At 37.8% G+C, this 26,379-nt stretch overlaps 3 protein-coding genes across 4 annotated transcripts; 2 read left to right on the top strand and 1 right to left on the bottom strand.

The window, feature by feature from the left end:
* The first annotated feature begins 1,729 nt into the window (after positions 1 to 1,729).
* Positions 1,730 to 5,762, top strand: LOC129418747 (zinc-binding protein A33). Its single transcript, XM_055173614.2, has 6 exons — positions 1,730 to 2,172; positions 3,011 to 3,106; positions 4,160 to 4,390; positions 4,479 to 4,501; positions 4,582 to 4,700; positions 5,120 to 5,762. Exons 1-6 carry the CDS (start codon positions 1,762 to 1,764, stop codon positions 5,632 to 5,634), a joined length of 1,395 nt encoding a protein of 464 aa, XP_055029589.2. The 5' UTR covers positions 1,730 to 1,761; the 3' UTR covers positions 5,635 to 5,762.
* A 5,071-nt stretch (positions 5,763 to 10,833) lies between these two features.
* On the bottom strand, positions 10,834 to 19,528 carry ighmbp2 (immunoglobulin mu DNA binding protein 2). Of its 2 annotated transcripts, none has more exons than XM_055173616.2 (16): positions 19,436 to 19,528; positions 19,205 to 19,357; positions 18,922 to 19,091; positions 18,558 to 18,753; positions 18,317 to 18,414; positions 17,936 to 18,099; positions 17,575 to 17,775; positions 16,388 to 16,535; positions 16,130 to 16,304; positions 15,508 to 15,690; positions 15,175 to 15,293; positions 14,917 to 15,011; positions 13,622 to 13,745; positions 12,656 to 13,519; positions 12,371 to 12,570; positions 10,834 to 11,133 (listed from the first exon to the last, which is right to left on the bottom strand). In XM_055173616.2, the coding sequence occupies exons 2-16, from the start codon at positions 19,279 to 19,281 to the stop codon at positions 10,936 to 10,938; spliced, it is 3,012 nt and encodes a 1,003-aa protein (XP_055029591.2). In that variant the 5' UTR covers positions 19,282 to 19,357; positions 19,436 to 19,528; the 3' UTR covers positions 10,834 to 10,935. The 2 variants fall into 2 exon arrangements, with proteins under 2 accessions (XP_055029591.2, XP_055029592.2); XM_055173617.2 differs by having other exon boundaries at positions 19,205 to 19,327; positions 19,405 to 19,519.
* Positions 19,529 to 19,733: 205 nt separating this feature from the next.
* Positions 19,734 to 25,435, top strand: agk (acylglycerol kinase). The gene is made up of 15 exons (XM_055173622.2): positions 19,734 to 19,992; positions 20,125 to 20,164; positions 20,415 to 20,494; positions 20,583 to 20,658; positions 20,747 to 20,839; positions 20,920 to 20,952; positions 21,036 to 21,130; positions 21,218 to 21,287; positions 21,391 to 21,470; positions 21,906 to 21,963; positions 23,564 to 23,711; positions 23,884 to 23,981; positions 24,086 to 24,156; positions 24,373 to 24,457; positions 24,567 to 25,435. The coding sequence occupies exons 1-15, from the start codon at positions 19,883 to 19,885 to the stop codon at positions 24,696 to 24,698; spliced, it is 1,269 nt and encodes a 422-aa protein (XP_055029597.1). The 5' UTR covers positions 19,734 to 19,882; the 3' UTR covers positions 24,699 to 25,435.
* Positions 25,436 to 26,379: the final 944 nt, after the last annotated feature.

Below are 26,379 nucleotides of genomic sequence, written 5' to 3'. Positions count from 1 at the left end.
AAATCTCGCAATACATGGCCCGGGTCATCCTCTCCTTAATACAGTGCAGTCGCCCTGTCCCATGTGCAGAAAACACCCCCAAACCATGATGCTACCACCCCCATGCTTCACAGTAGGGATGGTGTTCTTGGGATGGTACTCATCATTCTTCTTCCTCCAAACACGTTTAGTGTAATTATGACCAAAAAGTTATATTTTGGTCTCATCTGACCACATGACTTTCTTCCATGACTCCTCTAGATCATCCAAATGGTCATTGACAAACTTAAGACGGGCCTGGACATGTGCTGGTTTAAGCAGGGGAACCTTACGTGCCATGCATGATTTCAAACTATGACGTCTTAGTGTATTACCAACAGTAACCTTGGAAACGGTGGTCCCAGCTCTTTTCAGGTCATTGACCAGCTCCTCCCGTGTAGTTCTGGGCTGATTTCCCACCTTTCTTAGGATCATTGAGACCCCACGAGGTGAGATCTTTCATGGAGCCCCAGTCCGAGGGAGATTGACAGTCATGTTTAGCTTCTCCCATTTTCTAATGATTGCTCCAACAGTGGACCTTTTTTCACAAAGCTGTTTGGCAATTTCCCCGTAGCCCTTTCCAGCCTTGTGAAGGTGTATCATTTTGTCTCTAGTGTCTTTGGACAGCTCTTTGGTCTTTGGCCATGTTAGTAGTTGAATTCTTACTGATTGTATGGGGTGGACAGGTGTCTTTATGCAGCTAACGACCTCAAACAGGTGCATCTAATTTAGGATAATAAATGGAGCAGAGCTGGATTCTGGTCAGAATTCTAGCTGATAGACAGGTGTTCAAATACTTATTTGCAGCTGTATCATACAGGTAAATAGTTAAGAAAATCATATATTGTGATTTTTTTATTTTTTGGATTGTGTCTTTCACAGTGGACATGCACCTACGATGACAAGTTCGGACCCCTCCGTGGTTTCTGGGTGGGAGAACTTGCAGGGTAGCGGGGTGTTCAAGTGCTTATTTTCCTCACTGTATAAATAAAATGTTAGCTTTCAGACTGAGAGTAACCATATGTATTATTTTAAAATATGTGACATTGCCTGCGAAAACCCAGCTAAAATCATTTTTTGTTATTCACAGTTTTCTACATAAAATCATCCTACATAATGCAAATAATTTTTTTGTGAAAATATAACCTTGATATATTTAATACTGAGCGAGTAAGGCCATTAGATGATGAGACTTTAGCCAGACGGGCTCATATGACGTGTATTGCTTGTGATCAAAAAACATGACGTGGCATTTTATTATTGTTGAACTTATATGGGAGCAATATGTAGATGCTGCTTATTTCTTTCTCTTTTGCCTTATTTTCATAACCTTTAACATGTTTATCTTTCAGTTCTAAGCTAATCTTCCTGTTTACTAATTTGCTTGGCGTGTATTAAAGCATCTCACATCCTGGTTAATCACAGGTCATAACTACCTCTCTACATTTGTCCCTCATAATACTTGCATGTAACTTCTTCAGGATCTTCTGAAATTAAGACTCACTGTATAAGTATATATAACGGACATTTTTTTGTAAGTAAATCTGCAAATAAAGACTGTTGGTTCTGTTCTGATGTCTTCCAAGTCTTTTGTATTCAAGGATAGTCCAAGATATATTTAGCGTCACAGTGACGTTTCTGAGAAGTCTTGCAGGAAACACTGAATTTAAAAAATCCGGTTAGACCAGTCATTCCCAGCTGTACGGCTTAAAACACACGTCCATCAGAGTCTAACGCGCTATCATGTCGGCTTTTATGATGGCAGCTAAATGTGAGGGGGATCTAGTGTGTCCTCTGTGCCATGGGGTCTTCAATAATCCCACCACCCTACAATGCAAACACAGCTTTTGCAAAAGCTGCATTCAGTCACACTGGAAAGCTAAGGGATTACGGCAATGTCCCGTGTGTAACCGTGCAGAGAACTCAACCAGACCACCTTCCATCAATCTGGCTTTAAAGAAACCTTCAGATGACCTCAGAAAGAAGAAGGAGCACACTGTGGTAATATCAGAGGACCGTTGCTCGCTACACAACAAGGAGAAGTTGTTCTTTTGTCGGAAAGATGCAGAGTTTATTTGTGTTGATTGTACATCATCAAGGAGCCACGCAAATCATAACTACTGCCTTATAACTGAGGCAGCATCGGATATATTGGTAAGGATTTAAATCTATTCATAGCTGTATGCCCTGTCAGACAAAAGGTAGAGAAGCTGTCAGGGACTGTGTATAATACATTTACATTACTATACTGGACCTGTTGTACTCCTAACATTTAACTGGTACAAATTGGTCCTTTAATGTACACAATACTGTAGGTCCTGATGGTATAATATTGATAATATTGTACCCCAAAAGGTACAATATTTCAAGGTACAAAAAATTAACTATACCACCCCAATGACAGAAAAGGTAGTTTTTAAACTTTTTCTAACAGTGAATATGCATCTTTAAAGGGGACACATCATGAAAATCTGACTTTTTCCATGTTAAGTGCTATAATTGGGTCCCCAGTGCTTCTATCAGTCTAGAAAATGTGTAAAATAACAACCCCTTCCTGTGATGTCAGAAGGGGATAATACCGTCCCTTAATCTGCACTATCAAACCCAGCACTGCCATTTAGTGCAAATTTTTTTCTCACACCTACAAAGTGGCAATTTTATCATGATATAATAAATTATCTGTATGGTATTTTGAGCTAAAACTTCACATACGTGCTCTAAGAACACCAAAGGAATTTTTTGACTTCCCAAAAACGTCTTGTGAAATGTCCCCTTTAAGGTACCAGTATGTTCTTTCAAGGTGCACCATTTAGGGGCTGTTTATACCTGAAAGGGTACTACCCCAGGGACAGCTTTGTACTTTTATTTTGAAAGTGTGCAGAATAGTCCTAAATAATTTGTAAAAAAAAAAAAAACCCCGCTTTTCTAGATATAATAGTGCACTTATATACAGGATTTTTATAAATAGCTTTTCCATACTTCCACTTCACAGAAGGAACTCACAGCTAGATATAATCCCTTCAAAAAACATCTAATCAGCTATGAAAAACTAAAGGAAAACTTGGAAGAACTGGAAGCCTACATACAGGTAAAATTATGGTAGAATAATTATGCAAGTGTTCATTTCTTTCTTCCAATGAAAAAAAAAGTGATTATTATAGATATTATTGTAGTAAAAGTTGACGAATGTCCTTGTGTTACATGGAATAAAGAAAAAAAACGTGTATCATTTTTAATATACTTTCTCCTGGTCAAAAAGAATAACAGTCTAATATTTTGTTGAAGTGGCTTTAAAGCAACACTATGTAGTTTCCATGTAAAAATGACTTACAGCTCCCCCATGTGGTTGAAAAGCGCAACAGTGCCTGGTATCAGACACTCTTCTGCAGCCAGGGGGAGGGGCAGGGCTGTGTTTCCTACTTTCCACCGCCACTTTCAGAGTGTGCTTGTAGCAGCTAGGAGGCTGCTCAGGTTGCAGCAACAGTACAATTCGTCCAGTTAAAAGTTGTTCTATCACTGAAATAATTTTAGAGACATTATTTAAAGGTATAAAAACTACACAGTGTTGCTTTAACTTTGATTACGTCTATGCAACATCCCAATATTTGTTTCTGTCCAGAGTTAGTTGTTTACTCTGCTTGATGCAGGCCAATAATTTGCTCTATTAGAAACGGTAACATAATTTCCTCGACTTTAAAACAGGTCTTTCAACATGGTTGAGGAATGAGAATTGGCACACTGCATAAGTTTGGGTTACAAGCATTTCTGACGGATGCTACATATGCTACAATACTACATATTGATGGAGTATCCAGTACACACTAAAAATGTCTGGTTTATTTTTTGACCAATAATGTGTAAATATTGAGCAGAACCCCATGTTGGGTTGTTATTATGCAACCATGGTGTATAATAACCTAGCAGTTGGGTTAAAACAACCCAGCATTGGGTCAATTTAACCCAGCTGTGTGTTCTGTCCAATATTTACCCATTATTGATAAAAATAACCCAGCCATTTTTAGACGGTAATAATGACACTGCAATTCTTAAACTATGTATTTGCTCACCTAAATTCAAATACATTTTTTTGACACTTCCTTATGGATCACCCAGTCCAATTTATTTGTATTTCAATATACAGAAACAAGAAGTAGAAACTGCACAGCAAATAAAGAAAGAGTATGAAAAGTTGCATGAATTTCTGAGGGAGGAAGAAATTGTTCGGCTGAAAGTGCTGCAAAATGAGAGTAAAAGCAAGATTGAGGCTGTGAGCGAGCGGCTGGAGGAAGCCAACAAGATCATTGAAGACCTCACGGACATCATCAACTACATAGATCCCATCGTACTGGCAGACGATCTATCAATTTTTAAGGTCAATTATTTTGTTATGTGGTCTTATTTGATGCAAAAGGGCAGTAAACATGGATACAGTTTCGCTAATATCTTAACACTTTTTACAGGAATGTAAGGAGGCAATAAAAAGGTATTGTAAGCAACAGGGATTCATTTAAGCATACAAAAAATCTCTTTAAAGACTGAAATTGATAAATGCATTCATTGCAGGACTCAATACATTGTGCCTGAAGCCGAGTATCCAGAAGGGTCTCTTATAAACGTGTCTCAATACCTGGGATCAATAAAGCATGGGGTGTGGAAAAGAATGGAAAGAGCTGTCAGTCACTGTAAGTAGAACTTAAAATGAACAATTTTCTAATCAATTTAGTGTCAGTTTTTGAAATTGAGATTTATACATCATCTGAGATACAACTATTGAAAATCAGGAATCTGAGGGTGCGAAAAAATGTAAATATTGAGAAAATATATAGCCTTTAAAGTTGTCCAAATGAAGTCCTTAGCAACACATATTACTGATGATAAATACATTTTTTATATGTTTACTGTAAGAAATTTACAAAATATCTTAATGGAACAGGATTTTTAACTTAATATCATAATGATTTTTGACATTAAAAGGTAGAATTTCGACCCATAAAATGTATTGTTGGCTATAGTTACAAATATACCAGTGCCAACTAGTTTTGTGGTCCAGTACGGTCACATATGACTTTTGAGCAGATCTGTTTCTTTCTACTGTCTCCAGGCCTTGTCAATTTTGATCCAAACACAGCACATCCCAACTTGATCATCAGTGATGAACTGACCACCATTAAATATGGGAAAAAACAGCAGGTACCAGATAATCCCGAGCGCTGCACAAGCCGCATGGCAGTACTAGCTGCTGGCAGCTTCAAATCTGGAAAGCACAGCTGGCATGTAGAAGTGGGAGACACGAGAGAGTGGTACATTGGAGTGGCACGAGAGTCCTTCAGAAGAAAGACTTCAGCTTTCTTCAGTCCCACAGACGGTTTCTGGGTTATTGGATTGTGTGATAAGGAGTACTGGGCTCACACGTCTCCCCGCACACGCCTCGATCTTAAAAGAAAACCAGATATGGTCACAGTAGAACTGGACTATGAGAAGGGAAAAGTTTCTTTTTGTAATACTGCAAATGGTTCAAGCATTTACACATTTAAAAACAAGTTTACAGAGCAGATGTTTCCTTATTTTTGCATTGGGATTAATGAGGGAAGCACACTTCAAATCTGTGCACTTTAGTCTGACAGTATACTGTAAGGTGTACAAATGCAGATTTACAATGTACAATGAAAAAAATGTTGGTTCCACTTTAAAAAGGTCACCTGGTTGCCTTAAAATTTTGAGTTAATTTAACTTAACTTATTCCCTGTCAGCCTTTTTTGAAAGTTTTGCCTTCCAGGAAAATTTTCTTCTAAAAATATCCCTACTGAAAAATCTAGCTAAGACAAGCATGGTGAGCTGGTTTTAGCTGGTATTGGTGGTGTAGCAAGCTGGTCTAGCTGTGTTTTGGTCCATTTTTAAGCTGGTCTAGCTGCGTTTTGGTCACTTTTTAGGCTGGTCTAGACCCACCAGCTTGACCAGCTTTGCCAGGCTGGGAGGACCAGCTTAGACCAGCTACTTCCACCTTAAACCAGCTAAAACCAGCTACCAGCATATGCTGGTCTTTACTGGATTTTTCAGTAACCTACAAATATATCAAATGAAAAAACAGACCCTTTTCTTTAAAACAAACAAACAAACAAAAAAGGAAAAAAAACCGTTTCATCCTATCTTTATTTTTTTCTCTATTTATAAACTCTTAAATATGGATAGGTTTCTTCAAAGATAAATAATTGCATTTTTGTTAAGGAATTTTGTTAGAGACCAGATTCAGCACAATTATCAAAACAAACACAAGGTGTAAAATTAATAATAAATAATAAATAAATAATGTTTAGCAGTTTTTTATAAACTGGGTATTTAGTGGATACTCGCGGTATTACAGATTACCATACAAACTCATTAGAAACATGTTGTTTTCAGGCAAATGTTTTCTCTTTATTGACAAAATATCTCGTCAGTGGCGGGGAATGAGTTAAAAATATTTGTTATACACACATATTTTTTTAAGTTGAATTAACTAAAAATTTTAGGCAACCATGTAACTTACTTTTTCAAGTTAAACTTAAAAATAGTTTTTACAGTGCACAGTACAAACAAATAATTTCACCATAATAAAATTTGCTTACTTCAAGAAGGGATCCAATTAATGTAATAAACCTAATCTATACTAAACTTTTTTTTAATGTGAACATAAAGGCCGAAAAACAAATACTATAATAATGAAGTATAATGTTATAATATAAATATTCTTTATTTGCCTGGCAGACATACTATATCAAACTAATGCAAGTGTTTGATTTTGTAAAAACAGATTTTAAAAATGAGAAAATAGATTTGTTATATAAAGTGTTTTTCTGTACTGTAAAATGCAGTTTTGCACAATAGACATTTTCATACATTACATTACATTTTACCACGGGTCTGTTGAATGCTGTATTCTGATTGGCTGAGAAATGTTCCGTGGGTATGCATTATTTTCTGATAACCGCACACCTTACTTGTCAAATGTCTTAAAATTAGGCACCAGAGCAATGTTTGTGGTAACCGTGGTATAAAAGGAATAATTGACTCCGGTCCTTTGAATTATTTCACCTTGGGTGTGCATATTTTCTTATAATTCAATGGCCTGTCGTCAATTATTCCTTACTTACAATATGGAACATAATGTAACAGAAATGTATCTGCACATTTTCATTCAGTAGGGCACCTTTTAACATTTTCATCATGATAAAAGAGTGATATAACCTGCGCTACTGCATGTTTTCAAGTTTATTTTTAGTTTGAAACTATTTACTGGGGGTAAATAGTTATTCCTGATTCAGGAAATTGCAGAGCTATTATAAGTACCACACATTTTAAGCCTAGAGCTTCTACTGATGTCTTCCAGTAGTCACACAGTACAGCCAAAAAAAGAACCGGATTAAAATACTGTACTGTACTTCACGATTACATATGCTGTAAGTACTTTAATATGCATAGCAAATAAAACGTTTCAATCAAATCATGACTAATAAATCCCTTCCAACATTAACTTTACATAAATTAACATTAATATTATCTATTCCCACTGACTACAGAAACCGCCATAAGGATGTACTTGTGGTACTTTATAATGTAGTCTGTACTTGACCTGAGGGTTATTTATGCCAGGGGTGTCAAATCCTGCACTTGGTGGGCCACCAGCCTGCAGACTTTAGGGTAAAGGTGCAGACAACTCTATTGGTCTACACACAAGATCCAGGTCTTCACCTATTGTAAAAATCACAGGCAGGTGCATTGGAGTAGAGGTGGGGTTAATATTGCAAGATGGTGAGTCTCCAAGAACAGGTTTCTTTTATTCAATATATTGCACAAAAATGTATTTCTGTCTGCTCCTACCTTATTCATCCACACGTTACTCCTGGCAGACATCTCAGAGATGAGCAGCATTGGACAAAGACACTTGCATTAATGCAACTAATGTTATTACCAAATCTTGTATTACTTTTAAGTTTTTTTTTTCATATAGGTTTCATTGGAAGCACGTGATACACGTCTGGATCCGAACCTTACTTCCGGTTTCGTTTTTTCAATGCTCTGACTAGTTGCTAAACTGATCTCTTGAACAAATGCCTCGTCGAAAAGAACAAATGTTTTGGTTTCCTAGGTAATCTATGTGTTGTTTCTTTGCTTGTTATATAAATAATCTAAGTTTAAAGAACTTTGTTATTTATTCTTAGCGGAGTTTACCGGAAGTTACGTGCAGCCGCTTGTTTTATGTTGTAATAACTGAAACGGTCTAATAGCAGGAAATAATGCATTCATTTTACTAATAGTTGGGCAAGTCTTTACAAAGGGGCATTTAATTACAAAAAATGCCTTGATAAAACGGCACTCTGGCCGTTAAGAGTCAAATGGGCAGGTGGTCAAGCACCATCCATGGCTTTAAAAACCTAATGTAATCCGTTTAATTACTACTACAGTATATTGTAAAATTACGTAATTTGAGAGTAGGCATTTGAGGTCCACCCTATTTTACCAAGGTTGAACTTGGGGTTCGAGCACCACCCTCAGGTTCGCTCTCTCTAAACGTTCAGAGCTCCCTTCCAGGACAGCAAGCGAAGTTCGTTTACCATTAATTATTAAGACTGAATGGGCAGGCAAACTAGTAAAACATTTGTTTAGCTGTAGCTCTAAGGTAAAGTTTAATAGGATTGCACAAAGAAGTGCCAGAAACTGGTAACCAAATCCATGGTGTTCACAGTTTCACCCGAGTCTCTCGTGTCCTCTTGTGGACAAGTTAGATATACTGCATGTACATACTGTACAAGCCAATACACAAACGGCATGTGCAATGACTATATATAACTGACTAAATATATTGTGACTAAATATATTAAAACCTGTTTTAACTGGAACCAGCTCAAAGCTTTCTTGTTCAGCGCTTAATGAGTCAAATTACATCTGACACGAAGTTTCAATACATTAATCACTGAGACAACAAGTTTGGTTTCCACTGGGCTGCTTGCATTAATCATAAAAGAACTCTAGATATCTCAACAATTATTCTGCAGGACATAAATCTTTCAAATGGATTTAAGATCAACATTAGGATGAACTTCTGAGTCATTCAAAAATGGCAATTTCATTGCCGGATAGTACTATTAAAAAGCCATTCTTTGCATATTTGATTCTTGTTATTGGCTTACTGTTTACCCATGTGAGCATGGATCTACATTAAAGGGGTCATATTATGCTTTTTTTGTGTTAGGAACTATACTCTCATTTAGGCATAATAATAAAGGACTTTGCTGCTGTAACATGGTTGCAGGAGAAGCAATGATATTAAGTAGTGAACGAAAATAGTCCCCTGCTATTGAAAGATACTAACGGGACTATTTTCGGCTGCTGCGTAATAACATTGCGCCTCGTGCAGCCATGTTACGGCAGCAAAGTCCTTGATTATTACGCCAGAATGAGAGTATAGTTCCTAGCCATATCTGCCTAGAAAATTGCAACTTTTAATTTTCCGTCGGTCTTAGTGCATGATGTGACTACAGAGGTGTCAAGTTTTAAACAGGAAAAATGTTTAAACTCTTTGGTTGTTTTTTGGCACGATGCTAGTGGTCTAATCAGATTCAATGGATTATGCTAAGCTAGCTAAAAGTGGTACCGCCAGACAGAGTCCTGCACGGGTCCATTTTTGGAGACCCGTGTCCGTCCGTACCCGCAAAGTTCAGCACCAGATCCGACCCATCACCCGTGATAATATCAAAATTAAATCCGCACCCGCCCGGACCCGTTAATATTTGGCCCGTTACCCGACCCGTACCCGCATAAATCACACACGCTAAAATCATTCCAATTAAAGTGGTTTATTTTTTATCTCGTACCTCTCTCAACATCACAACAGCGTCATGAATAGGCTAATGAAACAGGCTAAAGTGCGCTCTGTTTTGTACCATTTAAGTAGCCTATCGGCATAAATGGAACCTGATAACTATACAGAAATAGACATATTAATAAAAAAACAAGAAAAATAACAACCTACCTACACAACCCCTGCTGTGCTCCTAAGTCTCGTCTCGAAATGCTTTCTAAGAGAAGACGTTCAGCTTCCGGCTATCAACAGCAAAACTTTATGCCAGAGTCCTGCAACGCTTGCTCCAACTAGGCTACGAGAAGAATCAACAAACTGGTCGCGCACTGTTGTAGTGGTGGTGACGTGATGGGTCAAATGTCATATTTTCCGCGTGTAATGGTAATTAAGCCGGCGGTCAGCGGTTTTTCCGCGCTCGGCGCTGAGCGTCGAGAGTTGAAAGAGATTAAAGTTTGGGTGAAATGCTCCGCTCGTCAATGTCAGTTGTCAGTTGTCACACGGCCGTCCAATCACAGTGGAGGAAGGGCGGGACAAGTATCACAACAACCAACCGGCTCACAGCTAAAGTATCACAGCTAAAAAGCGCTTGGCTGAAAAAACAGCCGTGTTTCAAAGTTTGGTGTGCACATCCTTAGACATACAAATTTTGCACATATTTTCATTTGCACTACTACCTGCCCGCGCGGAGTTAATTATCCGCCCGCGGCCCCGCCCGTGAATTTTAGGAATGTCACAATCCACCCGTTGGAGACACTTTTATGCGGGTACCCGACCCTTTGCAGGACTCTGCCGCCAGACCCGGAGGTCGGCTGAATGGATTCCAAAATGGTAAGAATCAAATGTTTAACTTTAGGGGAACTGGAAAATGAGCATATTTTAAAAAAAAGTGGAGTGTCCCTTTAAATCACAGCTGTTCTGAGAATATATCAGGCTCAAAATCATCTTAATCGACACATTAAGACTAGAAAAACACAAAGTATAATTTACTATGTTTACTTAAATATTGCACCATGGTCATCTTTTGTGTAATTACAATTTAATTTAAACAGCATTAAATAGATCTAGTGTGTCACAGAATGTCAATTTTCTTTGTCCTTAGCTTTGGGTTTTCTTTGAGATGCCATATCTTTAAGCTTGGAGTCAAATTTTCTCTGCAGGTATGCTTTTTTATTTGGATCCATTGATTTGTCCTTTTGTCCACTTCCAGCATACAGCACCCCCTCCTTACTGATCCTCATTCTAGCCTGGGATTTTGCTTTGTCACCACATCCATGAACCTAAAGGAGAATATGTCATTATTTTACACAATGTCTTTATAAAGCCTTACATCAGTGCAGCCACAGATGTAAACATTCATATTTTTTATAACTTAGGAAACACTCAAAACTAGTCTTTCCCCTGGTTTCACAAACAAGGTTTAAAGGGACACTCCACTTTTTTTAAAAATAGGCTCATTTTCCAGCTCCCCTAGAGTAAAACATTAGGTTTTTACTGTTTTGGAATCCATTCAGCTGATCTCCGGGTCTGACGGCACCACTTTAAGTATAGCTTAGCACAATCCATTGAATCTGATTAGACCATTAGCATCACGCTCAAAAATGACCAAAGAGTTTCAATATTTTTCTTATTTTTAAAAAATGACTCTTTTGTAGTTACATCGTGTACTAAGACCATTAAAAGTTACCAAGGGGACTATATTCGGGCGCTGCGTAATATCACTGTGCCTGCTGCAGCCATGTTACAGCAGCAAAATACTTGATTATTACGCCAGAATGAGAGTATAGTTCCTAGCCATATCTGCCTAGAAAATCATAACTTTTAATTTTCCGTCTGCCTTATTACACGTTGTAACTACAGAAGAGTCAAGTTTTAAATAGGAAAAATATTGAAACTCTTTGGTTATTTTTAGCGCGATGCTAATGGTCTAATCAGATTCAATGGATTATGCTAAGCTATGCTAAAAGTGGTAGCACCAGGTAAAATCAAATGTTTTACTTTAGGGGAACTAGAAAATGAGCCTATTTTCAAAAAAGTGGAGTGTCCCTTTAAGGCTAGACTAAGACACATGTTTGAGCTGTCTCAACTGAAAATAACTTGCAATGACAGACCTTAAAATAAGCCGGTGCCATTGATTACCTCAAGATACACACCAGTAATGTCTTTATGTAAGTTTATTAAAGATGCTTAAACATCTTAATTTACACCAACGTCCTGGCTTTAGCTAAGCCTTGTCTGTAAAACCAATACATAATGTATTATTTGAATCCTATTCTTTATCTTTTAGACTCTACAAACTTAATGGCTGTTTTGGTTTTTGCACTCTTTCCATGTAAACAGCGCTTTACTGCACTTACTTGCACAACCATTACACTGTCAAAAATACACTGCAGCTGCTCTTTAATTAATGCTGGCATTCTTCAGAAGAATATGCAATGCGTCAGGTGCCGGACAGAGCCAGGAACGGCTCAAAATTAATACAATAAAAAATTTCAGCAATTATGAAGCAGGCTGTACCTCAGGTATATGGTGACTCAGACAGTATTGTCTGTTACAGTGGATGCAGAGCTGGCCTAGCGTGAGGACGCTGGCTTTACACTTGACGAAGGCACACACACTGTCGGCCTTCACCACAGCATCGATGAGCGCGTCAAAATCGTCATCGGCTGCGGCTGCTGCAGCTATGTCCACTGCTCCTGCTTTCATCTTAGTGCCTCCTATGAAAAAACACATCATGACTCTCCTATTGAAAAGCAAGTCAGATGTATTACAGTAAAGATCACTGCGATAAAGATCACAAACCTTTAGCGGTGCCTTTAGATTTCTTAACAGTCTGTTTTTTACTAGTACTAAGATCTGGATCCAACCTCATGCTTTTTTGTTGCTTTTTCTCCTCTCGTTTCTCCATTTCTCGACGCATGCGCTCCAGATGCAGGCTTTTTAGATCAACCGGTGACTGTGAGGCTTCATTCTGCGATTTCTCGGCATGTGGTTCCACCACAGCCCTTGCAGTCACGTCTGCTGGTCGGGGTTTTGGCTCCTTTTTTGGAATTTCTGGAGCTGCCGGTGGCCGGGAGACGGTGATGCGACGGTTTTTTCCCTCTCCCTGGCTTTCGTGCTTTAAACCCAGTTCTTCAGAGAGCTCGTGGACCAGCATGCGCTCGTGGGAATTGAGCGAGGAAGAAAACTGTAGTTCATTTTGGTTTTGGTCCTTTAGAAAGTTTAGTAACTGCTCCTTGATCTCTTGTCTTTTATTTTGGGTCTGCTCAGCATCTCTGGGTTTAGCATGGGGTAGATTGTTGGTTTTACTTTGTTTGTTTTGTTGACCAGACTGAACAATGTCCTGACTCTCTCTGTAGTTTGCATTTTTCTCATGTTCTTGCTCTGATTTTTTACCTTGATTTTTAGACTTCTGTTTTGTGGATGAAGCATCTTTAGCGCCACGCTGTTTGTCTTTACCGTCACGCGTGTAATTCTGTGGCACACAGTCTTCCAGGTATTCAAATCCGGTTCGAACTTCCCCGTGTTCAGTCATGTAGACCACGAGGGATTTGAGGAAGTCATGGTTTCGAACGGTTTGAGAATCACACACTACTGTGAGCTGCCGTCTGGCACGAGTTACAGCCACATTGATCCTTCGGTCTTCGGCAAGAAATCCAACCTCACCTTTAGGGTACATGCAACACAATGAATTGTACAAGCATTCTGTAATAAACTGCAAACATGATTATTACTAGTCATTTACTCTGTGTACAAGTGCTATCGTACCCTTTCGGTTGGATCTGACCAATGACAACACCACTGCCTCTTTCTCTCTGCCCTGGAAGCCATCAACAGACTTGATCTCCAGCTCAGCATATTTACAGGACAGTTTTTCTCTCAAAAGATCCACCTGAAAAAAAAATCAGACAACAGATCAGAAAAGAAGCATTACCCTTACCTAAAGGATTATTAGGACCACCATACTAATACTGTGTTTGACCCCCTTTAGCCTTCAGGACTGCCTTAATTCTATGTGGCATTGATTCAACAAGGTGCTGAAAGCATTCTTTAGAAATGTTGGCCCATATTGATAGAATAGCATCTTGCAGTTGATGGAGATTTGTGGGATGCACATCCAGGGCACGAAGCTCCCGTTCCACTACATCCCAAAGATGCTCTATTGGGTTGAGATCTGGTGACTTTGGGGGCCATTTTAGTACAGTGAACTCATTGTCATGTTCAAGAAACCAATTTGAAATGATTCGAGCTTTGTGACATGGTGCATTATCCTGCTAGAATTAGCCATCAGAGGATGGGTACATGGTGGTCATAAAGGGATGGACATGGTCAGAAACAAGCATGATGGATCCATGTTCTCATTCTGTTTACGCCCAATTCTGACTTTACCATCTGAATGTCTCAACAGAAATCGAGACTCATCAGACCAGGCAACATTTTTCCAGTCTTCAACTGTACAATTTTGGTCGTGCAAATTGTAGCCTCTTTTTCCTATTTATAGTGAAGATGAGTGGTACCCGGTGGGGTTTTCAGCTGTTGTAGCCCATCCGCCTCAAGGTTGTGCGTGTTGTGGCTTCACAAATGCTTTGCTGCATACCTCGGTTGTAACGAGTGGTTATTTCAGTCAAAGTTGCTCTTCTATCAGCTTGAATCAGTCGGCCCATTCTCGACCTCTAGCATCAACAAGGCATTTTCGCCCACAGGACTGCCGCATACTGGATGTTTTTCCCTTTTCACACCATTTTTGTAAACCCTAGAAATGGTTGTGCGTGAAAAATCCCAGTAACTGAGCAGATTGTGAAATACTCAGACCGGCCCGTCTGGCACCAACAACCATGCCACGCTCAAAATAGCTTAAATCACCTTTCTTTCCCATTCTGACATTCAGTTTAGAGTTCAGGAGATTGTCTTGACCAGGACCACACCCATAAATGCATTAAAGCAACTGCCATGTGATTGGTTGATTAGATAATTGCATTAATGAGAAAATGAACAGGTGTTCCTTTAGGTGAGTGTATGTCTCTCCTCTTCCACACCAGTAAATGCTTTGAAAGCCATCTCACCTGTAGATTATAAGGTGCAATAATCGCAATATCTTTGACTTGAACTCCAGCCTCAGTAAGAGCTTTAATATGAAGAGCCACAATGTCCACCTCTCCTGTAAAGTTATAGAGGGAAGACAAAATTAAAAACGCGCTTCGTAACCTAATAATGCCCTACAATAATATGAATAACACCTGTGTGTACAGTATCGCAATCAGTCTGTAAATGTAAACATTTTAAAGTGGTATTTGAAGGTTATGTTTGGATCCAATAGCAACCTTGATTGCCTTTGGACTGCTCATCTGTGTCTTCCATCTCACTAAGGCCACAACCCGCTGTGTCAATGAGCAGAAGGGGAATTCTGGTTTCCTCAACATCAGCAACTCCAGACAGATCTCTGCTCGAAATGCAATGGGTAATGAGAAACAGATTGGAGGGCCCAGTAAAAAATGGCATGAAACAGGTTATGCACCATCTAATTCACCTTCACTGCCTGTGAATTTCAGGTTAAAATCTAAACAGTACATTTCAAAAAAGAAACGGTCACATATAGCACAATGTCACATGAAATGTTACACGTGGCTAACAGTGCCATATACTTTTTTGCACACCTAAGCAAGTGTTTCTCCACTGAGTGGTGTGCGATCAGTTTGCCCTGATACATCTCCTCTGAAGCCCACTGCATGATGGCACTGTTCATACGATACTGAGTGGTCAGCATTCGAACCACCGAGTCTCCATATTTCTTGATCAGCCTCTCCATTAAGCTCACAGACAGGCCTTTAGATGCAGCACTGCAAAGGAAAATATCACTCCAGTATTAAGGAAACATGTTATGTTTTAATGCACTCCTGTATAGCTCTGTGGTACAGCACTGTGCAAAAAGTCACAAGTTTGAACCCAGAAAGCACACATACTTTGTATACCCAATAATACACTGCAAGTCACTTTGAATAAAAGCATTTGCTAAATGTGGAAAAGTTTGTGTAATTCATAAAAACATTAATGTGCCAGTGGGGTGAATCAGGTGATTGTTTGACTGATGGCAGATGATGAAATGTATAGGAAACCTGCTTAGCAATCATTAGAAACAACATACTTCAGCTTTACTGAAAAACTGTTTAAAGATATAGAGCAAATAAATAAAGTATTTATATAATACAAACAACCATTAAAAATTGCATAACCAAAATAATTCACAACTATACGATATCTTATCTCTTTCTGTCATACCTCTGTGATTTGATGGTGGGTGGCAGCTGTTTGTAATCCCCAGCTAGTATGCACTTGTGTGCTTTGAGCAGAGCGATCCAACAGCTGCTCTCTAGGGCCTGAGCACACTCATCTATCACTACCAAGTCAAAATGATCATTAGGAAGATGTTTCAGGGGACCATCATTAGAGGCTCCTGTATAAAACAAATAACACATTTTAAGTTTAAAATTGTGAATTAACAAGTACACATTAATAAAATAATGAATGTATACCCACCAGTGTTAGTTGCCAGAATAACATCTGCTCTTTTCAGGATCTGGGTGATAGCCGTATCCTCTCTGGACCTCAGCTCTTGCCGCAGATCCTTAATCTCCCGTCTCAGGTTGCTCCGCTGGCCCTTATCACGGGCCTTTTTCATTTCACTCTGTCAATACATTAATTTTATTATGAATGTATTATCACAGCATTTGTAGCATATAAATGGATCTTATTGTTAGAAATGAGACTACTACAAGTACATTAAAAATATAGTTCACACAAAAATGATAATTCTGTCATCATTTACTCAATCTCATGTTGTTACAAACCTGTATACATTTCTTTGTTTTGATAAACACAAAGGAAGAAGATATTTTGAGAAATGTTTGTAACCAAACCGATCATGACCCCAATTCACATCCATACAGTCTTCTTTTCCCTACTATGGAAGTCAATGGGGCTCATGATCAGTTTGGTTTCAAACATTCCTCTAAAATATCTTCCCTTGTGTTTATCAAAACAAAGAAATTTATACAGGTTTTTAACAACATGAGAGTAAATGATGACAGAATTTTTATTTTCGGGTGAACTATCACTTTACGACATATGAAAACCAACTTAAAATGGGATTTTCCAAAATTTGGAATTTATTTAAAGGGTACCTATTGTGCCCATTTTTACAAGATGTAATATTAGTCTAAGGTGGGCCCAGTGTGTCTGTAAAGTTTAAGCTCAAAATACACCACATATATTGCTCCTCGCCCCTTACCAAAAGAGACAGCAAGCACTTTCAGATAAAATAGATCTGATTCCTCTGAATAAAGTACCTCACTATTGAGATATGGCAGACAGCATACAACTATGGTAATGCAGGACTGTTGGTCAGTGGCCATGGGCATGGCTTTATCAGTGTGACATCACATTGATAAGAGAATCAAAACAGTGCGTCTAATGAGACTGCATTGGTTTAATGGGGATTAAAAAAAAGGAGTGGATGGATTGTTTTCATTGTTTGGTGTTTGTGTTCATACACTGTCCACACACATTTATGCTTAAACACCTTGTAAAAAAGGATTTTGCATAACAGGTGCCCTTTAATGCTAACCACACATTTTAAAGCATGACTTAGGCTTAAATACGTTTTATGTCCTCTGTACATTAGCTAAAGGCAACAAGACACAAAGTATGAGAAAACCAAGTCTTACAAAAGCTTTGTCCATGTCTTTGCGAATATCAGAAATGACGTTAGTGTTGTCACTGTGTGCAAGTACAGCATCCAATGAGTGTTTCTGTATGGACTCAAGAAGACGAGCTGGGTGACCCAATCTTAAAACCTTGACCTTGCTCTTCACCAGGCGCTCCACCAGGTTATCAACAGCCACGTTAGAAGGAGCACAGCAAAGGACCTGTTAACATTTACTTAAATGTTCAGCATATTAACATTTGTCAAATGTGGCATAAAAAGTGTATTTATGTATTTATTGTTATTCAGTATATTTATATTTATTATACCTTAATAATAACATAAACCCTATATCATCAACTAGAGATATATTATATGCATACCTTTTGTTCTTGTTTCACAGCCTGCAGGATTACTTCAACCACTGTTGTGGTTTTGCCGGTCCCTGGTGGTCCATGTATGATTGCAACATCTTTTTGAGAAAGTGCAAAAGCCACGGCTTCCTTTTGAGAATCATCTAACCCAGTGTTGCTGAATTCCAATGCATCTGTAATAGTTGAATAAAGAATAAGGTAAAACTGATGTGATATGATGACTCACAAACAAATTCACACATGGTCAGACACTTATCCAAAGCGACTTTTCAGAGTATATATATATAACACGGCTAACACAATGCTCTACGACTAAGCTATACAGAGAAAGTCTGAGAAAGTCCTGTGTTTTACAGCATTTTACATGCATTACTCTACGTGTTTGCTTACTTTGATGTGATATTGTCCCTGGCTCTGAGTAACCAAAGAAGACGCTGATCAGGTGAGATGCAGGACCACTGCCATATCCATTTAAAGACTTTAAGGCACTACAAGCAAAACATACAGCAAAGAAAACATCAAATTCAGTAATATTATTCAGCTTTGTATGTAATATCCATTGTGCATAAAGTTGATTTTATTTGCAATGCATATGGATGATTCTGTTGAAAAACATTATTTCTCAACATACTTTGTGAGTCGCCTGTATGTCACATCATTCGCCAACTTCATCAGATTGTAGAGTCCATCTCTGTCCAAATTAATACCATCTTGCGTGTCATCAAAAGCCACTGTCAGGGACGTCTGAGTGGCACGTGTCACCACTCCTGAGCCCAACTGAGATTGCTGACCCTGACTTTCTGATTGATACAGACCGACAATATCACCTGGAAAATAAGAGTAAAATAAAATGCTTATTCAAGACTTTAGTTACATGCTTTAAGCATATTGTGGGTACTAGTCTGGGGTGATTAATAGCACGATTGCCAAAATGATTAAATAAAGCTCTCCAATGAATAGTTTCTTAGATCTATTAAACAGACAGAATGTCTTACCAGGTCCAAATGTGTTACTGGGGAGAACTGATGGTCCTATACATTTCCTGGGTTCAAATACTACTAAAAGCCTCCCATACATGCCCGTGTGCTGGCTTCCTATCTGTAATTTAGAAAGGTACACTCCTTTTTGTTGTAAATTTTTGGGGGATAAATTTTCCTGCCATGCCCTGGAAATACAAAAAGTTATGCAGTTATTGTTGACTGAACAACTGCTAAATAATGGAAATGAATTAACAGATACAGAAAACGTGTGTGTATGTTAAAAACAAGTCTCTATTACCGTGTTTCTTCTAACTCCGCTTCTCTCTCCTCTTGCAGAAGCTCGAGTGTCTTGGAAACGAAGTCTTCAACCTCCATATCCCTCACACGAACACGCGAATGATTTTAGGGAAAAGTTCAGTGTCTGTTGATAACTCGAAAGGTTTCGTTTACTCTAAATAAAAAAGACAACCTAATATTATACTTTCTATAATTACTTACGTATGTTTTAAAGATTTAGAGCTTCACACACATAATAATAATAATTTTCCAAATAAGTGCATTCACGAAGCTGTCATGTCACAGCGTTCTGTTTATACATTACAGCGCATGCTTGGTATCTGTCCGTCACCTAATTCAATCCCACTATGAACAGACAATGCAATTAAATATAGATTTAATAAATGCATTGTTTTTGCATGAAATCAATGTTTTAAATACCTTATGTGCATAGATTATTTTATTAATATTCTTATTACAAATGTTTAATCATAAAATAGTCAACTTTGCAGTTTCAAACAAGCGGAACGGTCCAACTGCTTCGTGTTTTAGGGGGGCTGAATTTGTTGTTGGACTGCTCGTGCTTTGGTTGAACCATGGAATGTCAACGGTAACGATTTACATGCAGCATTGAAGGGAATTTTCTTTTGTAGTCTTGTACCATTAATTGGACATCTAAAAAGCAAATTTCCTTAAAAAAATGGCTCGTGTGGTTAAAGTGTTTCGGACTCTACGGAATAACTGGAAAAAGTCCACGTTTGCTGTGTGTCTGCTGTCATATGGGGGACACTGGCTGTATGGAAAGCACTGGTTCGTATTATTAGCTTTGTGTGCAAAACAAGCAGCAATGTTTCTTATAACGATCGGCACCTATTTTTTTAATGTTTGTAATTGTCATTTTTTAACCTTATTTGAAATATTTCCTGTCTCTTATCCCCACAGCGACAGTATACTACGACGGGAAGCTTGTTTAGAGGCCAGGGTGAGTTTGAAAGCTCTCTCTTCTGAATGTCATTTGACTTATATGCTGTAATGTCATTTGACTTATATGCAGTAATGTAATTTGTCTTATATGCAGTAATGTCATTTGTCTTATATGCAGTAATGTCATTTGTCTTATATGCTGTAATGTCATTTGTCTTATATGCTGTAATGTAATTTGACTTATATGCAGTAATGTAATTTGTCTTATATGTTTATTTACTTTCAACTCTGGTGGATTCGTTTTACAGGAGTTTGGTCGACAATTAATTGGACCTCAGGAGCATTTAAAGAAAGCCACTGTAATTCTTAATCCTGCTGCCTGTAAAGGGTACTGTTAAATTGATATTTTTCACTGCTATCACTTTATTTCTGGTGTAATATGACTATAAATAATTGTTTCGATATTTTCTCTACAGGAAAGCAAATAGTTTGTTTGAGAAGAATGCAGCTCCCATTTTACACTTGGCTGGTGTGGAGGTTAAAATTGTGAAGGTATCATTCTTTATATTGATTTAAGATCCATCATCTTTTTGTGCGTATTTTGGAAAATATTATAGTTTGTTTGTGTGTTTTGAAACAGACAGATTATGAAGGCCAGGCAAAAAAGCTGATGGAATTGATGGATCAAACAGATATGCTGATTATTGCTGGTGGCGATGGGACGTTACAAGAGGTACACAAGCATCTTTAAATGCAGACTTGTTTCTTTCTTCTGTAAGTGTTATTTAAATATATGTACTTTTTATTTGTTAGGTAATAACTGGCCTACTTCGCAGAGTTGATGAGGTATGTTGTTTTTGTAATATATCTCTTTAACTAAAGACTTTGAGATATGTTATGCATTCCTTTACTTACTACTTTAACCACAGGAGACCTTCAGTAAAATACCAATTGGTTTTATTCCTCTGGGTTCCAGTAACACCCTGAGTCAGAGCCTTCATTTAGTTTCAGACAACAAAGTGCAGTAAGTCTAATAAAGAAACGCTTTAAGTAAAATCGTCACTGAAAATACAATTTATTTTTCTTATAACTGGATATTTCTGGTTTCCAGACACATTACAACAGCAACTCTGTCAATTCTTAAAGGCGAAACGGTCCCACTGGATGTTCTGCAGATAAAGGTAAGCTTGATTAGATAAGTCCTTTAGACATACGTATTTGTCAAAGGAAAAGTCTTAGTTTTCTTACTTTTACACGGTGTTAATTGTGTAATTTTATTCATAGGGTGAAAAGGAGCAGCCAGTGTTTGCCCTGTCAAGTTTACGCTGGGGTGCATTTAGAGATGTTGCTTCTAGTATCAGCAAGTATGTTGCTATTTGTATTACAGGGATAGTTCACCGAAAAATGAAAATTCTGTCATTATTTTCTCATCCTCATGTTTTTCTAAATCTATATGTTTTTTTTTAATGAACACAAAAGAAGATATTTTGATAAATTATGGTGAGCACACAATTGATGGTACCCATTGAATTCCATCACATTTGCTTTATCTACTATGCAAGTCAAGTTACAATAAGCTGTGTGTTTACCATCGTTTATCAAAATATCTTCTTTTGTGTTCATCAGAAAAAAGACATTCATTCAAGTTTAGAACAACACGAGGATGAGAAAATGATGACAACATTTTTTATTTTTGGGGGTAAATATGCCTTTAACAGAATATTGTGTATAAAGGTATTTTCTTATGTATATATATTGTATATATGTAACAATCAAATCTCTTACTGTTTCCTCTTAAGATATTGGTATCTTGGACCCTTAAAAACAAGGGCAGCACACTTGTTTAGTACACTTAAGGTAAGTAAACATCTGATACACGCAGTACCTTAAGAAGCGGTTCAGTTGTATTCTGTATCATAAATACATTTCACACATCGCTTGGATCACAGAAAATTGTAATAAAATTTCCAAACTCCCTCATTGTGAACGCAAACCCATTCTGGAATTGATGCTGGGATCACTCCCGGGATGGGGACCTAGTAACATTGCCGTAATATTCCTGGAACACGTCCTATGTGAACAAAAGACGGGAACAATCAGTGGGGTCGGTGCCTCCTTTTCCGAGGAGGCAAAAAACTAAATATGTGTTTGGGGTGTCGTGTGTGGCTCTTGTCAAAATATGTGTTTGCATGTGCATTGCATGTCATTTTAAAATATGTGCCTGCTGGGTTTCATTATAAGAGACGCTTACTTAAAGGTGCAGTGTGTAAATTTTAGCGACATCAAGTGGTGAGGTAATGCTAACCTTTTAATATAAATATAATGAATATCCACGTTTTTCTATTGTTGTTATTTCTCTTCGTAACACATTTAAAATAACATACATTTATTTATTTTATTAAGCCATTATAATGCCAATTCTGTCATAATCTCACAAACCCCATCTACTTCTATAGCAATTGCTACTGACTACCAAACCTCCGTTTGGGAAGTCCTCTTATTCACTTAAGAAGCATCTGTTGGTCCCTATAAGATGTACTTTATTTGTCTTAAAGGTGCAGTGTGTACATTTTAGCGGAATCTAGTGTTGAGTTTGAGAATTGCAACCAACGGCGTAGTCCACTGCTCACCCCTTGCTTTTGAAACACATAGAGAAGCTACGGTAGCTGCCACCAGACAAACATGTCATCGTCAGAGACAACTTAGTAAAAATTGTCCGTTAAGGGCTTCTGTAGAAAAATGGTGGCACAAAATGGCGACTTCCATGTAAGGGGACCCTCTTTGTGTGTAGATAAAAAGGTCTCGTTCTAAGGTAATAAACACATAATGGTTCATTATGAAAGGTCTTTGTACACCCCTGATAATATAGTTTTGGATATTATTTTGCATTTCTGTTAAGAGATCCTTCTAAAAATTACACACAGCACCTTTAACACTAAACTCTTACTTAACACTAAACTCTTATTTAACACAAAACTCTTATTTAACACTAAACTCTTATTTAACACTAAACTCTTATTTAACACTAAACTCTTATTTAACACTAAACTCTTACTTAACAATAAACTCTTACTTAACAATAAACTCTGATTATAAATGATATTATGTGAGTATCTAGCAACCGCAAGCGTCTTTTTTATCATAAACAATTACAAAGCGTCTGGAAGGCACATGCTGAAGCTGAGGTTGTTGGTTTGCAAAATGAAATGATACCTGATGCTCTAGTTGATGATCAAATTTTTAAAAAATTGCATGTGCGTGGTTTCTAGAGAAATTACAGGTGATAAGCAAACTTAAGACCCATACGCACAGATTCCATAAAATCATTGGCAGTGTGAAGAACCAAAATTTAACAATCCTGGGACAAATCCCAGACAAATTATCTAGGGCTATATAATAATTATGGCTATACATATCAGGGATTATTGGATTAATCTGATCGTCTCCACACCCACAGGAGTGGCCGCAGATTCACCAGGCCTCCCTGTCCTATCTGGGTCCTGTACCACGACCACCTGACCTGCCTGCTGAGAAACCGTCACGGCCCAACCTTTTCTACCGCATCCATCGCAGACTCAAGAATTACTGGAACCCACCTATAGAAGGTATTTTCTCAGTATTTGTTGGGGCGTGTTTTAACATTTTACCTTTTATACAAGAACGTTTGTCTTGTCTCAGAGCAATTAAAAACTTGCTGCTAAAAGTAACCCAGGTGGCAGGATGCTGTAAGTGTATATGTGGATACCTGTAAGATAATTCTGTAATTTCTGTAAATAGAGACACCAAAAGAGCCAGAGCCTGAGAGATGGGAGAACAAAGAGATCTCCACAGTGGAGCTGTCAGTTTGCACACACAATAAAAACCCTGTTATAAGAGTAAGTTATATGAAACACAGACACAATAGTGCTTTATTAAAGAAATGTTTTGTAAGTCTAATTAACCCTAAGGGCTTTCCTAAATTGTGACCTGGTCTCTTTAGCGTGTGAATGATTCCATGCTGATAACTCTGGAGACAGACAGCCTTACTGTTGGCCAGTTTATCACAGAGGGGTGAGTGTCATTTACAAGACCTCTTCTGGTTGTGAAACAATAACTGTAAACTATGAGAAACATCAAAAATGATTTTCTTTATATTTTGTTTTCTATTTAAGCTGACATAAATGTTATATAAAGTAGGATTTGGATTGCTTTAACAATACATTTCTCCGAGTCCAATGTAGGAAAAAGGTTTGTGGGTTTAAATGACATATGATTTATGTTGTACAGAACCAAGAAAGCTGTGGACCCAATGCAGTCTACAGAAAATGCTTTGCAGCTAGAAGCGAGTGCTGCCTCTCTCAATCTCCAAAAGGTCAGTATGCTTGTCATGCTATGGATGATTACTGAGAACAACATTTAGCATTCAATGTTATAAAGTAGCTTTTTTCAGATTTCAGCTGTCATTTTTCTCCTGCTCACAGGAGGGCGCCGGCTTTTATGACATTGACAATGAGGAATACGAGGCAATGTCTGTGGAAGTGAGACTGCTGCCTCGGAAACTGAGGTTCTTTTGCAATGCAGAGCGTAAAGAGCAGCTTGCACAGGCTTTATGAGGACAGTCGGACAGTTATGTAAACATGTGGACAGTATGAAGACTGCTGAACCTTTGAGATTAAGACTGGAAGAAAGAAACTGGATAACACAGTAGAGTCAAAGTAACTTTAAAGGGATAGTTCACCCCAAAAATGAAAATTCTGTTTTCATGTACTCATCTCCAAGTTGTTTAATACCTGTTTAAATTTCTTACTTCTGCTGAACACAAATGAAGATATTTCAAAGAATGTGTAAGCAGATTTGGGGCATTGTTGACTTCTATAGTAGGAAAAAAAATAATACTATGGAAGTGAATGGTACACCAGATCGGTTTGGTTAATACAATTTTTCCAAAACATCTTAATTTGTGTTTAAGATTAACTTTAAGATGTTGTAAAGGGTTGACTACACATGTGTCATCACATGTGATGAAAAAAACATTATTCTTCATTCTTTATTGGAACCTGTAAGGATTTCAAATGTGTTAAGGTAACATTTTACCTCACAAAAATAGTGTTTGTGGTTTCATCTGAGAAGTGGTACATGCTAATGGTTTGTAACTTAGAAACTTTTAAACAGAGTGAATGGGGAAAGAAGAAAGAAAATCCAGGCTGGTTTACATTAAATGTAAATGTAACGGTATGTTATTATGAAAGTGCAAAAACAGCACTAGAACCTGCCATGAAAACCTAAAAAATATAACATTATGTTGCAATTGTCTTGCCAGAGAAGACGAAAATAAATGTCGTTATCATTATCTTACGGTTCTTTTAAAATTTCAGTAACACTTTACAGTAAGGTTGCATTGGTTAACAATTGGTTAAAGGAATAGTCTACTCATTTTCAACATCAAAATATGTCACCACCTCAACCAAGAATTGTTGAACCATCCCCCCATAATCCGTGTGCGCGCACGCAAGCGCCGGAGCGCGCCGCGACGCCACGACAGCATTCAGCCCAGCCCCATTCATTCAACTGCACCACCCAGAGACAAAGTCAGAAGTGACCAAACACATCAACGTTTTTCCTATCCAAGACGAGTACTTATACGAGCAAGTTTGGTGGTACAAAACAAAACGCAGCGCTTTTCTAAGCTGATTTTAAAGAGGAACTATACCCCATGGCGCAATAGCACTCATGGGAGCACTTCGACTCGGCGCAGTAACACCCTCCCTCTCCCATTATGAGAGTGAGAAGGGGAGCGGACTTTTCAGGCGAGTCGAAGCACTCCCAAAAGTGCCACCACGCCACAAAATACAGCTCCTCCTCCAAATCCGCCCAGAAAAGCACTTACGTGCACGCACACAGATGATGGAGGGATGTATCAACAATTCTTAGTTAAGGTAATAACATATTTTAATATTGAAAATGAGTAGACTATTCCTTTAATGCATTACCTAACAATGAACAGTACTTCTACAGCATTTATTAATTTTCTAAGTTCATGTTAATTTTAGCATTTGGGAGATTCTCACAAAATCCAGATTTAGAAGGTGTCCAGCATCAGATTTTTTTAAAAAGCCATTGAAGACAATTTTTTCACATAAGATTAAAATCTGAATTTACTATAACCATTATTTTTAGAGGATTTTAAAAAATTCCTATAGAATTATTTACATTTTTTAGATTATCATTATCAAAAATTATCATTACTGCAACATGATATTACATTCAATATATGCATTTACAAACTCATGTTTC

Source organism: Misgurnus anguillicaudatus, chromosome 15 (assembly GCF_027580225.2).
Source record: "Misgurnus anguillicaudatus chromosome 15, ASM2758022v2, whole genome shotgun sequence".
Taxonomy (NCBI): Eukaryota; Metazoa; Chordata; class Actinopteri; order Cypriniformes; family Cobitidae; genus Misgurnus; species Misgurnus anguillicaudatus.
This window is presented reverse-complemented; position numbering and strand designations above follow the sequence as displayed.

What these genes read in the sequence shown, in the direction of transcription:
- LOC129418747 (XM_055173614.2), top strand. Translation starts at nt 1,762, where the DNA reads ATGTCGGCTTTTATGATGGCAGCTAAATGTGAGGGGGATCTAGTGTGT. An exon ending in AGGCAGCATCGGATATATTG is followed by an intron (nt 2,173 to 3,010) that starts GTAAGGATTTAA and finishes TCCACTTCACAG; the next exon opens with AAGGAACTCACAGCTAGATA. An exon ending in TGTAAGGAGGCAATAAAAAG is followed by an intron (nt 4,502 to 4,581) that starts GTATTGTAAGCA and finishes CATTCATTGCAG; the next exon opens with GACTCAATACATTGTGCCTG.
- ighmbp2 (XM_055173616.2), bottom strand. Translation starts at nt 19,281, where the DNA reads ATGGAGGTTGAAGACTTCGTTTCCAAGACACTCGAGCTTCTGCAAGAG. An exon ending in TATTCTGGCAACTAACACTG is followed by an intron (nt 16,305 to 16,387) that starts GTGGGTATACAT and finishes TGTTTTATACAG; the next exon opens with GAGCCTCTAATGATGGTCCC. An exon ending in CCCACCATCAAATCACAGAG is followed by an intron (nt 15,691 to 16,129) that starts GTATGACAGAAA and finishes TTTCCTTTGCAG; the next exon opens with TGCTGCATCTAAAGGCCTGT.
- agk (XM_055173622.2), top strand. Translation starts at nt 19,883, where the DNA reads ATGGCTCGTGTGGTTAAAGTGTTTCGGACTCTACGGAATAACTGGAAA. An exon ending in TACTTCGCAGAGTTGATGAG is followed by an intron (nt 20,953 to 21,035) that starts GTATGTTGTTTT and finishes CTTTAACCACAG; the next exon opens with GAGACCTTCAGTAAAATACC. An exon ending in GTTTCAGACAACAAAGTGCA is followed by an intron (nt 21,131 to 21,217) that starts GTAAGTCTAATA and finishes TCTGGTTTCCAG; the next exon opens with ACACATTACAACAGCAACTC.